The 12996-nt window shown below is 41.6% G+C and overlaps 1 protein-coding gene across 1 annotated transcript in view; it reads right to left on the bottom strand.

The window, feature by feature from the left end:
• The window catches only part of crybg1b (crystallin beta-gamma domain containing 1b), a 42294-nt gene that overhangs the window by 23339 nt on the left and 5959 nt on the right, over positions 1–12996 (bottom strand). The window contains exons 3-9 of the mRNA XM_016476862.1: positions 11866–12593; positions 2961–9570; positions 2676–2831; positions 2368–2406; positions 2101–2219; positions 1876–2023; positions 1634–1773 (exon numbers count right to left, since the gene is read on the bottom strand). Coding sequence (XP_016332348.1) covers positions 1634–1773; positions 1876–2023; positions 2101–2219; positions 2368–2406; positions 2676–2831; positions 2961–9570; positions 11866–12593 — 7940 coding nt within the window. The remainder of the gene's footprint in view (positions 1–1633; positions 1774–1875; positions 2024–2100; positions 2220–2367; positions 2407–2675; positions 2832–2960; positions 9571–11865; positions 12594–12996) is intronic.

Genomic DNA, 12996 nt, shown 5'->3' with positions numbered 1-12996 from the left:
TGTGTCTGAAGCGCGACTCTGTTCCCCTTTTGTCTTTAGTCTTTACATTTATTTTGAAAGATGAAGCTTGCAATTATGGTAAGGGGCGTTACATTTCCGCTTGCGGTGTGCGGTGTTCGGCCAATCACAATTCACTGGGTCAGCTGGCCAATCAGAGCAGACTGCGCTTGTCGGAAGGAGGGACTTTGTAGAAAACCAGAATCAATTATTCCCTTGCGAAAAATAAGTTTATTGAAGTGTGCTGTTAGTATACTTCTTTTAAACTTAAAATAGGAAAGTATACTTTTAGTATACTTTTTATGTATAACTCAGAAATGGGCTTTATGTACTTCTCAGAAATATACTTAAAATGACATTTAAGTATACTTGACTTATACTTAGAAAAAGTCTAAATATATTTGAACTATAGCTACTTGTGCTCCGGGAATCTATGTTTTCATTGTTGTACGGTAGGGGGCGCTATTACACATCTTCTGTACAGAAACAAGCCAAGAAGAAACCGAAACAACAGATGCTTCCACGTGTAATCTAAAACGATCATCAGAAATAAAACATCATCAAAACTGTGTAACGTTATGGAATAAAATGTCGACCCATGAAGAGGTAATGACTGTCAAGCTTTGGGGTGTTGGAATTCATTCTGAATCCAATTCATAGTCTTTTTTCAGCTTTTTGTTCAAAATGTTTTTTTTTTTTTTGTTTGACGTTTGTATGTTCAGATAGCCTATTCATATAACAAAATATATACAAATTAATACCTAAATAGGGACATAGTAGTATACTTAAAGTATGATCTAAAGTTCAATTAAAGAAAACTTACAAGTATACTTGCAGAATAAAACTACTAAACTAGTAGTTTACTGAGACTATACTTCAGTGTACTAAAAATGCTACAAGTATTTAATTAGTAAATTGTTAGCATACCTACAAGTTCACTTTTAGTATAGTTGCAGTACAAACTTAAAAACATAGATGTAAACTAGTTGTGTACTAAAAGTTTACTACTGTTATCCTTAAAGTATACTTAAAAGTATACATTTATATACTAGAAAGTGGGCCAATTTAGTCCCAAAGAGTATTGAAATAGTACACTTACAAGTATACTACTAGTACACTGATATTTGTATACTTGCTACATAAAGTATACTTAAAAATATACTTGAACTTTACTTAAGTATGCTTAATAAAATTAACTTGAAGTATACTTCTTTTTGGTAAGGGGCCTCAAGGTGCTGTTTTATGCAGACCATCCGCATGGACACAAAAATTGGGCTGCACATGGACGGTGTGGGTGGAAGTCTGTGGAAATTTCTGATGTGGAAAATTGCATCAGGCGGACCTTCGTGGAACGTGGACGGCCGAAGTACACTCTGGGCTTTGAGTTTTGATTGATGTTCAGCATGTTGCTGTTTTGATTGATTTTTGCGGTGGTTGCTTTGATTGATTGGTTATTTTGATTGATTTTTAGTACATTTCTGTTTTTGGCTCCAAAACAGAAAGTGAATCATAACACATTTTTTGTAAGTACTCAGTAAAGATGTGCATGCCAAGAGCTCCACTTTGACAACACACACCCAACAACAGCGTCCAAACACACACCCCAGTAAATGCTCAAGGTCTAAGCAGAACTTACAGACCACTGTGGACTTTGATGGAGCCGGTGCTCTGAGGACGGCTAAAACTGCCCACTTCCTCTGTGTCATCCACATACTCAGAGCTTCTGCCTCTGCCAGCAGGCTCGGTGAACAGCTCTATCCGGGGCGGAGTGTAGTCCTGCAGACACATACAGGAAAACACAGCGGTCACTCCCATCTCTTCTGACCTTCAGAATGCAGTTATTGTGTTCAAAACAATCCTTTCAAGAAGGTCACTTACTCTGACAGCCAATCGAATTGAGCCAATGACCACAGGGGCAGATATTTCTTCACCCTCTTCTGCCCATTGATTGGGCAGTTCAGTAACTCCTTCCTCTTCCAGAGCGATGCATCGTCCCTCAAATCCCGGTTTCTCATATAATATCCAGCTATAAGAGGCCAAAATGCACAGTTAAATCTAATCAACTGAAAGGCCCAGTATTTGTTCTCCATAGATGCCACTTACCATCCTCTGACCACTTTAATAGATATGACACTGGACAGTTGCATGTGTGTGGCATCAGGTTGATCCCTGTAGAACTCAAAGGACTGACCGCTAAACTGATGGTGCTCAAATATCACAATCTGACGGCCACAAAACATTAAATTAGGGCCCAAGAAGTCACATATTTTTACTCACATATTTAAAGCATAAATAAAATGTTATGCAAATATAGCAGGTTTCCATATCTGAAATTCTCTGTTAGGTCACGAGTTTGAAATTCTGGCAAACCTTTCCAGGACGCCGGTGGATTCCGCGAGCAGCTGGAATCTGAAAGAAAAAACGCTGTGGTTAAGAGAGTAATGCGGGTAATTGTTTTGCAAATGTTTCATAATATTTAACCAAGCAGACAAACAAGTTTCAAAGATAACCCAAAGATTTTACCCTGTCAACATGTTAAAACTTCAAATCTCTCACATTTGCCACATACCAATATGGACAGGCATTAATAACAAGCAGGCATGCAGAGCAACTGCAGCTATGAATAAATTCATATTTATCATTTACAAAGAAAATACGCATTGGTTATTGACTCATACATTTGGTAGTTCTCTCTGAGGTTTAACTTGAGGGATTTGAGCCGCTGGAACTACAGGTGCTGGTGGAACCGTAACTTCTGGGATCTTCCCATCAGCTACGTCAACAGCCTTATTCAGATCCACTAGAGCAGGTATTGAGGCACTTTCTCTAGCCACCTAACCAGCACACACAAATATATACACACAGAACAACACTATTGTGAAACATCACCTAGCATGTTATATGAATGTATGCAAGTATGTTTTTGTTGCTGTGGTCAGTGTGATGAATGAGGGATGGCTGACCAGTGGGTTGATCTTATTTGATGGTTGAGCGTTTTCAGGTTCCTTTGGAAGAAATTTCTCCAGGAAACTAGGCAACTTGATGTCATCAAAGGAAGGACATGGTGGAGGAGCATTAGCATCTACTGTAGTTGTTTTCAGGGTCGGTCCATCAGGTTGCAGAACAACATCAGAACCAGTCTGGGTACCATTGAGAAGCAGTGATGCATTAGTGTCTGTAAACATAGTGACTGTGGGGTCTCTCTGAGCTGTTTTGAGATCAGGTGTCATAGCAGGTCCATCATCCTTGATATGTTTTAGAACATCCTGGGAACCGGACTGGGTATAACTAGATGTTAGATGTGTATTAGTGTCTGTTAATGTGGTGATTGAAGTGTCTAATGAAGTTATTTTCAAGTCAGGTGTCAGTGTAGGTCCATCATCTGTAGTAGGTTTCAGTACAACCTGGGAATTAGTCTGGGAACCATTGGGAGGAGTAGAAGCATTAAGGTCAGGTGTCATGGCAAGTTCATCATCCTGGGAACCAGACTGGGTGCAACTAGGTGGAGGAGCATTAGTATCTGTTAACATGGTGATTGGAGGGTCTGCTGAAGTTCTTTTCAAGTCAGGTGCCAGGGTAGGTCCAATATCTTTCGTAGGTTTCAGCACAACTTGAGAACTAGTCTGGGAACCATCGGGAGGAGAAGGAGCAATAGTGTCTGTAAACATAGTGACTGTGGGGTCTCTCGGAGCTGTTTTGAGGTCAGGTGCCACAGCAGGTCCATGATTCTGGGAAACAGATTTGGTACAACTAGGTGGAGGAGCATTAGTGTCTGTTAACATGGTGACTGGAGGGTCAAATGAAGTTGTTTTCAAGTCAGGTGTCAGGGTAGGTCCATCATATTTTGTTTGTTTCAACAGAACCTGGGAACTGGTCTGGGAACCATTGGGAGGAGTAGGAGCATTAGTGTCTGTAAACATGGAGACTGAAGGGTCTGCTGAAGTTGCTTTCAAGTCAGGCGCCAGGGTAGGTCCATCATCTTTCGTAGGTTTCGGTACAACCTGGGAACTAGTTTGGGTACCACCAGGAGGAAAAGGAGCATTAGAGTCTGTTAAAAGAGTTACTGTGGATTCTCTTGAAGTTGCTTTGAGGTCAGGTGTCATGGCAGGCCCAATGTCCGTGCTAGGTTTTAGAATAACCTGAGAACCAGACGGTGTATCGCGGCTGTTATTCTTAGCTAGGGTTTCCTCTACTGGGACCAATTTGGGTGGTTCTGTAGTTGGGGCTAGCTGTGATTGTGGAGGTGCTGTAGACCCAGAACCATCGCTGGGTGATAACAGCCCACCTGAAGGACACTCAGTGGGGCTTAAAAACTCCATTCGTCTCCCTTTGCTGGGGCTGCGTAGAATGCTGACAATAGAGCACCTCTCCAAACGAGACTTTGCCTTCAGTGGTTCTGTTGTATTTTCATCTGATCCCTCTTCTTTTTCTTCCTCTTCCTTTTCAGACTCCTTCCTTCCTCTCTGGAAGATCAGGGACCTCGTGAGGATGCTCTCTCGCTTAGGTTTGATCTCCACCTCCTTGACTTCTGCTGCTTTTGATTTTGAACTGGAAGGCAAATCCAAAATGAATTCCCTCCTACGCCTCAAGCCATGCTGGAACTCCTCCGGATCAAAGGGTTTCTCAAAGCGGTCTTCTTTGATGGCAGGCATGGCAAATGGAGGTGCTTGCAGGCGATGTTTGTTGTGTTTGCGTAGGGGAAGATTGAATGGCATCGCTAGCCTTTTCACATTTGCAATAAAGTCATCTGGGTCAAACTCTCCCGATGTGTTCAGGAGGTTGGTCTCACTCACAGAGGAGCTGAGCTTGGGTTCTGGAATCAACAGCTTCTTCCTTATAGGACGTCTGTGATCCACATCAAGCCAGCTAGATGGAGAGTTCCTGCTCTGGGAGGAGCTGCCTGGCACAGCGGGGATTTCTGGAAGGAGAAAGGGTTTGAAGATGAATTCCTTTTTTCTTGTGGATTGAGTCGTAGATTTACTGGAGATCTTCTCTTTCGCCGAGACTTCAGGACCCGAGGGCTTTTCTGGTGAAGGTGTGGCCTTCCTACTGTCATAGTCTGGTGGTGATATTGTATTTCCTTTGGATGAAGGAAGTGGAGTTATATTATCTCCATTGATAGAGTTTAGCGGGAAAGAGGATGACGCTGGTAGTGGTGTGGTCCTCTCATTTTTAGTAGTGATATCAATGGAGGCTGGTGGATTGGTTGAAGCTGGTTGAGGTGCAGCATTTTCTGGTGGTGTGGTCTTGTCATCACCTGAGCCTAATGAAGTGGAGGCAAACTCAATGGTTGATGATGCAGATGGTGTGGTCTTTTCATTACGTGAGCCTGATAATGTGGAAGTTGTCTCAATATTTGGTGCTGGTAGAGGTTTGGCTTTTTTATTGGCTAATGCTGTTGGAAGCGTGGTCTTTTCATTAGCTAAGCCAGGCAAAGTGGAGATTGTCTCGTTAGTTGAGGCTGGTGGAGGTGTGGTTCTCTCATTGGTTGAGTCTAATGAAGATGTAGTTTTTTCATCAGTTGAGGCTGGTGGAGGTTTGTTCTTGTCATCATTGGAGCCTAATGTAGCAGAGATTGTCTCAGTGGTTGATGCTGGTGGGGGTGCAGTCTTTTTCTTGGAGGTTGTCTCATTGGTTGAGGCTTGTGGAGATGTGGTCTCTTCATTAGTTGTCCTTTTATTAGCTGACTCTGATGTAGTTGTGTTCTTTTCATTAGTTGAGGCTGTTGGAGGCGTAGTCTTATCATTAGCTGGGTCAGGCAAAGCGGAGATTGTCTCGTTGATTGAGGCTGGTGGAGGTTTGTTTTTGTCATCACTGGAGCTTAATGTAGCAGAATTTGTCTCAGTGGTTGATGCTGGTGGAGGTGTAGTCTTTTCTTTAGGTGAGGCAGGCAAAGTGGAGGTTGTGTCATTGGTTGAGGCTTGTGGAGATATGACCTTTTCATTAGTTGTCCTTCTGTTAGTTGACTCTGATTGAGTTGTGTTCTTTTCATTAGCTGAGGCTGGTGGAGGTTTGTTCTTGTCATCACTGGAGGCTAATGAAGTGGAGATTGCTTCAATGGTTGATGTTGATGGAGGTTTGTTCTTGTCATCACCTATACCTAATGAAGTGGAGGGAGACCTAACGGTTAATGAGGCAGATGGTGTGGTTTGTTCATTAGCTGAGCCTGATAATGTGTAGGTTGTCTCAATGGTTGGTGCTGGTAGAGGCGTGGCTTTTTCAATGGCTGATGCAGTTGGAGATGTAGTCTTTTCAATGGCTGATGTTCTAGGAGGCGTGGTCTTTTCAATAGCTGATGCTGTTGGAGACGTGGTCTTTTCATTAGCTGATGCTGTTGGAGGTGTAGTCTTTTCATTGGCTGATGCTGTTGGAGGTGTAGTCTTTTCAATGGCTGATGCTATTGGAGGTGTAGTCTTTTCATTGGCTGGTGTTCTTGGAGGTGTAGTCTTTTCAATGGCTGATGCTATTGGAGGCATGGTCTTTTCAATAGCTGATGCTGTTAAAGGTGTAGTCTTTTCATTGGCTGATGCTGTTGGAGGTGTAGTCTTTTCAATGGCTGATGCTATTGGAGGCATGGTCTTTTCAATAGCTGATGCTGTTGGAGGTGTAGTCTTTTCATTGGCTGATGCTGTTGGAGGTGTAGTCTTTTCAATGGCTGATGCTATTGGAAGTGTAGTCTTTTCATTAGCTGATGCTGTTGGAGGTGTAGTCTTTTCATTAGCTGATGCTGTTGGAGGTGTAGTCTTTCCAATGACTGATGCTATTGGAGGTGTAGTCTTTTCATTGGCTGATGTTCTTGGAGGCGTGGTCTTTTCAATAGCTGATGCTGTTGGAAGCATGGTCTTTTCATTAGCTGATGCTGTTGGAGGTGTAGTCTTTTCAATGGCTGATGCTATTGGAAGTGTAGTCTTTTCATTGGCTGATGCTGTTGGAGGTGTAGTCTTCTCAATGGCTGATGCTATTGGAAGTGTAGTCTTTTCATTGGCTGATGCTGTTGGAGGTGTAGTCTTTTCAATGGCTGATGCTATTGGAAGTGTAGTCTTTTCATTGGCTGATGCTGTTGGAGGCGTGGTCTTTTCGTTAGCTGATGCTGTTGGAGGTGTGGTCTGTTCATTAGCTGATGCTCTTGGAGGCATGGTCTGTTCATTAGCAGATGCTCTTGGAGGCGTGGTCTTTTCAGTAGTTGGGGCAGGCAAAGCAGAGATTGTCTCATCAGTTGAGGCTGGTGGAGGTTTGTTTTTGTCATCATTGGAGCCTGATGTAGCAGATATCGTGTCAGTGGTTGATGCTGATAGACCTGTAGTCTTTTCTTTAGTTGAGGCAGGCAAAGTGGAGGTTTTCTCATTGGTTGGGGCTTGTGGGGATGTGGTTTTTTCGATAGTTGTTGGTTTTTCAGGAGTGTTTATTACATTGGTAGAGGCTGGTGGAGGAGTGGTCTTTTCATTATTTGTCTTTTTATTAGCTGAGTTTGACAAGGTTTTGTTCTTGTTATCACTGAAAGCTGTATCATCTTTTAAGGCTGGTTTAGCGGTGACCTGGCCAGATTGCTCGGTGGATGCTTCAATGACTTTGGATGACAAGGAAGTGGGCTTCTTTTTTGCTGAACTCAGAGGTAGATTGTCATTATAGGATGGTATTTCAGGTAAGGTATTTTCAAGGCTAGAGCCAAGTGTATTTTCTCCAGACTGTTTAAGAGAATCAGAAACCTGATCTTCCGCCTGTACAGAGTGTATATCTCCATTTATTATGGATGTCATTTCTGTGTTGGTGATTTTACTCTGGGTTTCTTTGGTGCCTCCCTTTTTAATATCCGTGCTGGGCTGTTGTAAATCCCTTTTATTAGACACTGCCAGTGTTTTCTCTTCTTCTCCGCTCTCTGATTGGTTTTGTAGGGGTGGCCCATCTCTTTTGGGACCGCCTCCCTCTGTAGGTGGAATTTGAGGTGAAATTATGGTGTCCATATGGTTATTTTGGTCTTTGACCAGTGCAGGGTTTGGTGTTGCCAGTGTCCTACTTGTAGTAGTGGCGTTTTCTTTAGTCTGATCAGACAATTCAGAGATTATCTCTGGAGTCTGAGTCTCTTTACCCTCACTGCTTGGCATAATTGTTGTGTCTTCTTGTCTCACAGCTGAGGTGTCCTTTGATTTACCGTGTTTAGTCGTCTTTGTTGTAATTCCTTCTTCTACATTCTGCTCGGTTGGCTTTGATGTACTGACTTCAGTACTATGTTTGTGTGTCTCAGTTGTTTCTGTAACAAGGTCGTTTTTCTCATTCTGATTGGTAGTCTCAGCCAAACTGTCTTTTTCTCGACTCTTTTGGTTTGTCTCTGATGGTCTTTGTGCCGATTTCGGGTCACTTTCAGTGGTGTTTTCCACTTTTTTCTCAGGTAAGACCAGCGTATCCGTCTCACTCCCTCTGTTTCGCATGGCATCTTTCCTGGAGGCTGCAGCGCTGTTATTGGCTGGCTCAAAGCAGTCTTTAGAGTTGGCCTTATTCAGGTCCTCTGGGGACGGTGGTTTCTCTTCTTTTGTCACAGATGGATCTGGTTTCCCTGACTCTTCAAACAATGTGTTTACAATCACGTCTCTGTTCCCCTGCCCCTGTCCTTCTGAGCGCTCATGAACAGGCTGCTTTTTGTTGATGTTTCTCGGTTTCTCTTCCGATTTTGAGTCAGTCTCTGTCTGTTCTGTCTTATCTTCATTTGAGCCATGCTGCTTCTCATCCTTGCTTTTCATTTCTTTAGGAAATTTTGTGTCCGCATGTGGAGAGTCAGATTTTTTCTTTGTGCTTTGCATAATTTCTGCTGCTTTCTCCAACCTTGGAGGGACTTTAGGTGTTTTGCTTACGGCCTCCCAAGCAGATTTGGGTCTTTCTTTATCAGAATACTGCTCTGTGGTCTTTACAATGTCTACAAGAGGTTTGTCCTTGACCTCCTGTTTACCCTGACCCATTTCTTGTTTGGTGGGGCTCAGCGGATCTTTGCCTCGACGCTTTTTAGATCGCGAGCTGGTCCGGTTTGGCGATTTCACCTGTGGTGTCTCATCAGTAGGTGATGAAACCATTGGCAAAGAATCCAGCTCTTTATTCCCAATGTTTGAGTCACTTGTGCTCTCCGACAATACAGGTGTGCTTTGTGTTGCATTGTGGGATTTGGAGTCTGTTTGATCGATGTTTAAATGAGGTTTGCATTTAACCTTTGGCTCTCCGCTGGTATCTGTCTTTGCTGTATATTTTTCAAAACGTCCGGAACAAGATATTTCAGCCATTTTTGAACGTCCTTCGTTCAGCGTACGACCAGATGGCAACGTCAGCGTCTCTTCTCCCCTCCGTCCTGCATTAAAATTCATCGCCCTCTCTTTAACTGATTGGTTTGGAGGTGCGGAACTGGACCGCGTTCCGGCACGTTCTGTGAAAAGACGACTGGCCACATTTCGAGCTGGAGAAATATCCAGGTGACGCAGGTTTGAGGAGCTGCTAACTGCATTGGTGGCTCCTCTCTCAAACAGACTGATTTTGTCTGCGATTCGGCCCTTGGATTTCACATTGGTGCCGTCCACTTTGTCCTCTGGAAATCTGTAAAATAACAAAGAATAAAGGTCAAAACTGGTTTGAATATCAAGTTCACACTATTCATATTAGCATCCACTTCCTTCATTAGCTGTTGACTCATTGTCTTTCTTTCCTCTTTCTCTGCTCTTCCTTGTTTGTTCTCTTCAGTTCTTTCTCTGCTTGAAGCAAGCCACTAATCCATTAAGAAACTGACTTCCCCTTCTTCGTTTGCATTTTCTGGAAAAACGCTTTTATTGAAAGTGACCAACACGTGATGCAAGATAAAATTTCAAAAGCTGCACAACAAAATTACAAGCTAATTCACCCTCGTGACTTACTCTTGGTGCTCTTTCCCCTTTGAAAGTGAATGAGAGATGACTGTTAAGCTCCAAAAAGCAAGAAAAGCATAAAAATGCATCATAAAAGTTATGACTCTTGCGCAATCTACTTAATATATTGTTGTGTGAAGGGAAAGCTATCGGCAAATAACTTAGATTATCATAAAAGCACTGCAAAAAACTATTTTCTTGCTTAGTATTTTTGTCTTGTTTTCTAGCATAAATATCAAAACGTTCTTGAATCAAGATGCATTTACTTGACTAGTAAAATGACTTAAGATATGAAATCTCGTTTTCTAAAAAAAAAGTATCACAATTTTGTTCGTTTTTGCTTAAAACAAGCAAAAATATCTGCCAATGGGGTGAGAAAAATAATCTTAATTCAAAGGCTAAACAAGATTATTTTTCTTGCCCCATTGGCAGATATTTTTGCTCGTTTTAAGCAAAAACTAACAATTTTTTTGATAATTTTTTGCAGTGTGGCATGCATTTTAGTCCTGTTTCTCACCCAGAACTAACATTATGACTGGAATATAGTGCAAGAGTCATAGTTATGCGTTTTTGTTCTTTTTGGAATTTGACATTGCAGGGTTTCTGCAAGTTTTATGAAGACAAATTTAAGACTTAAGGTTATAATTAAGGAATAAATGAAAGGAAACACAATGTATGATATCATACTTACATATGTAGTTTTTTGAGAAATGTATCAAAATAGGGTGAATTTATGATAAAGGACAAATATCTGACCACAAGCGCAGAAAAATCAACATAATTCAAAGGGAAAACGAGTTTTAATTCCCCATTGACAGATATTTGTTCTTGTTTTAGGCATAAACTTGCTTAATTTTGTTCAATTTAATTTCTTCACTTTGAATTTCAAGTAAATCTATCTGGATTTAAGGTTGTTTAGAAATATTTGTACTGGAAAACAAGACAAATATACTGACATTTGCAATGCATGCAACATTTAATGCAATGTTAAGACTTTTTCAAACCTGCAGAAACCGTGCATTAAAAATCACTTTTGCTGAATGGAAAAGAACATCTTGAATATACTTCAAAATATCTCCTTCCAGTTTTTAGGTGAACTGTTCCTTTAAGAGCTGCTGGTGCATACAGTAGAAAAATGCATGCCTGACATCTAGAAAAACTGGCATTTAACTATGTAAACACTTAATTGTTATGAAAATGCCTCTTTTCAATGCAGGGAGCTGTTGGAACCAGATCAGGAACATTAACCAACAGGTTTTAATCTATGACTTTACAGCTCAGAGGAATGACAACTACCTGATAATGACCTAGTAAGAGAGCATATTTCACAACATGACACATGATGTTTTGTCCTGATAATCTTTAAGAAAGATTTCCCATGTTTAGATGAAGCACATTCAACTTCGATTACAGAAACGTTTGCTTTGAAACACTGAAAAAATGATTTTCTCATTTAGTATTTTTGTCTTGTTTTCTAGTATAAATATCTAAAAATTCTTGAATCAAGATGCATTTACTGGACAAGTAAAATGAATATGTCTTGCTTTAAGAAAAAAACTATATTTTGTTAGTTTTTGCTTAAAACAAGCAAAAATATCTGCCAATGTGGTAAGAAAAATAACCTTGTTTAGCCTTTGATTTAAGATTATTTTTCTTGCCCCATTGGCAGATATTTTTGCTTGTTTTAAAACAAAATATTGATCTTTTTTTTTCTCAGAAAACAAGACTTATTCTCTTAAGTCATTCTACTTGTCAAGTAAATCTTGATTCAAGAACGTTTAGATATTTATACTAGAAAACGAGAGAAAAATACTAAGAAAATATTTTTTTTGCAGTGTATTTCTCAATGATGTTTTGTCCTGCTAGATCTCCCACGACTTAAATTCAAGCCCAAACAGCAACTTTAGCTTTAAAAAGCCCACAAATCCGAGAATTGTGTTTGTTATTCCTGTAAGCACAGCTACGAACAGGTTAAACAGGTATAATTCACCTGGCTCTTTCATCAGATCTCGGCCGTTTGGTGTCTTTAAGAGTCACATTTTGATCTTCCTTTTGCTCCTCCGAGGCGACCACCACCTTTTTGGCGAAGACCACCTCGCTGTGAGACACTTTGATGCTCCTGCGTTTGGATTCTGCGCTCTCCGTCAGCCTCACCACTCGTTCCTCGTCCATATCTGTATAAACCAGCGCCGCTTGGACGAGCGAATCCGAATCTGCGTCTTCGCTCAGGTGCGCTTGGGCCCATTCTGCTTGGAAGACATCCTCATGGCTACCTGAGTCTGGCGCTTCTGCTCCAGAGGCTCCTGGAAGGCTGTTTGCCGCCTCCTTAAAAGCTGAGTCAGCGCATGCTTTCCGCGGGCTGCTCGTCAAACTGGTTGCTACAGGGCTTTCAGGTTGGGGATTGGTTGGGGATTTAGCTCCGCCCCCATCCCCGTGAGAGCTCCGCCTCCTCCTGCCAGATCTCCTCCGGCCCATTTGTTCAAAGAGTTCAGGTGGCCTTCTCCTCTCAAGCGACCGACTGCGTTCGAGTCTCAGATGTTTGGCATTCCGGTCGAGGGTTGGGCTCGCCTCTGCGGGATCTGTCTCGTCTGCTCTGGTTTCTCCGTGGTCCTCCTCTTGCTGTGTTTGGGACGTGGGATCATCTCTGCCCCAACCCCACGACAGCCAGCTCCCGATGCGACTCAACACCCCTGGGCTGCGCTCCTGTGGACTCTCAGCCTGCAAACAAACATATGCCAAACACCGAGAGTCTGATCTGTAACACTCAATAGGGGGCAGAAATGAAGGGGTGAATATTTGACATCCAGGGGCTTTTTATTTTTTTAACCTTTGTGTGGGCCGTTTTTATGCATATACTCCAAAAATATTTTTGTCTTGTTTTCTAGTATAAATATCTAAAAATTCTTGAATCAAGATGCATTTACTGGACAAGTAAAATGAATATGTCTTGCTTTAAGAAAAAAACTATATTTTGTTAGTTTTTGCTTAAAACAAGCAAAAATATCTGCCAATGTGGTAAGAAAAATAACCTTGTTTAGCCTTTGATTTAAGATTATTTTTCTTGCCCCATTGGCAGATATTTTTGCTTGTTTTAAAACAAAATATTGATCTTTTTTTTTCC

Source organism: Sinocyclocheilus anshuiensis, unplaced genomic scaffold (assembly GCF_001515605.1).
Source record: "Sinocyclocheilus anshuiensis isolate Anshui unplaced genomic scaffold, SAMN03320099.WGS_v1.1 scaffold1422, whole genome shotgun sequence".
Classification (NCBI taxonomy): Eukaryota; Metazoa; Chordata; class Actinopteri; order Cypriniformes; family Cyprinidae; genus Sinocyclocheilus; species Sinocyclocheilus anshuiensis.
The sequence above is the reverse complement of the archived record's forward strand: the minus strand, read 5'-3'. Positions and strand labels throughout refer to the sequence as shown.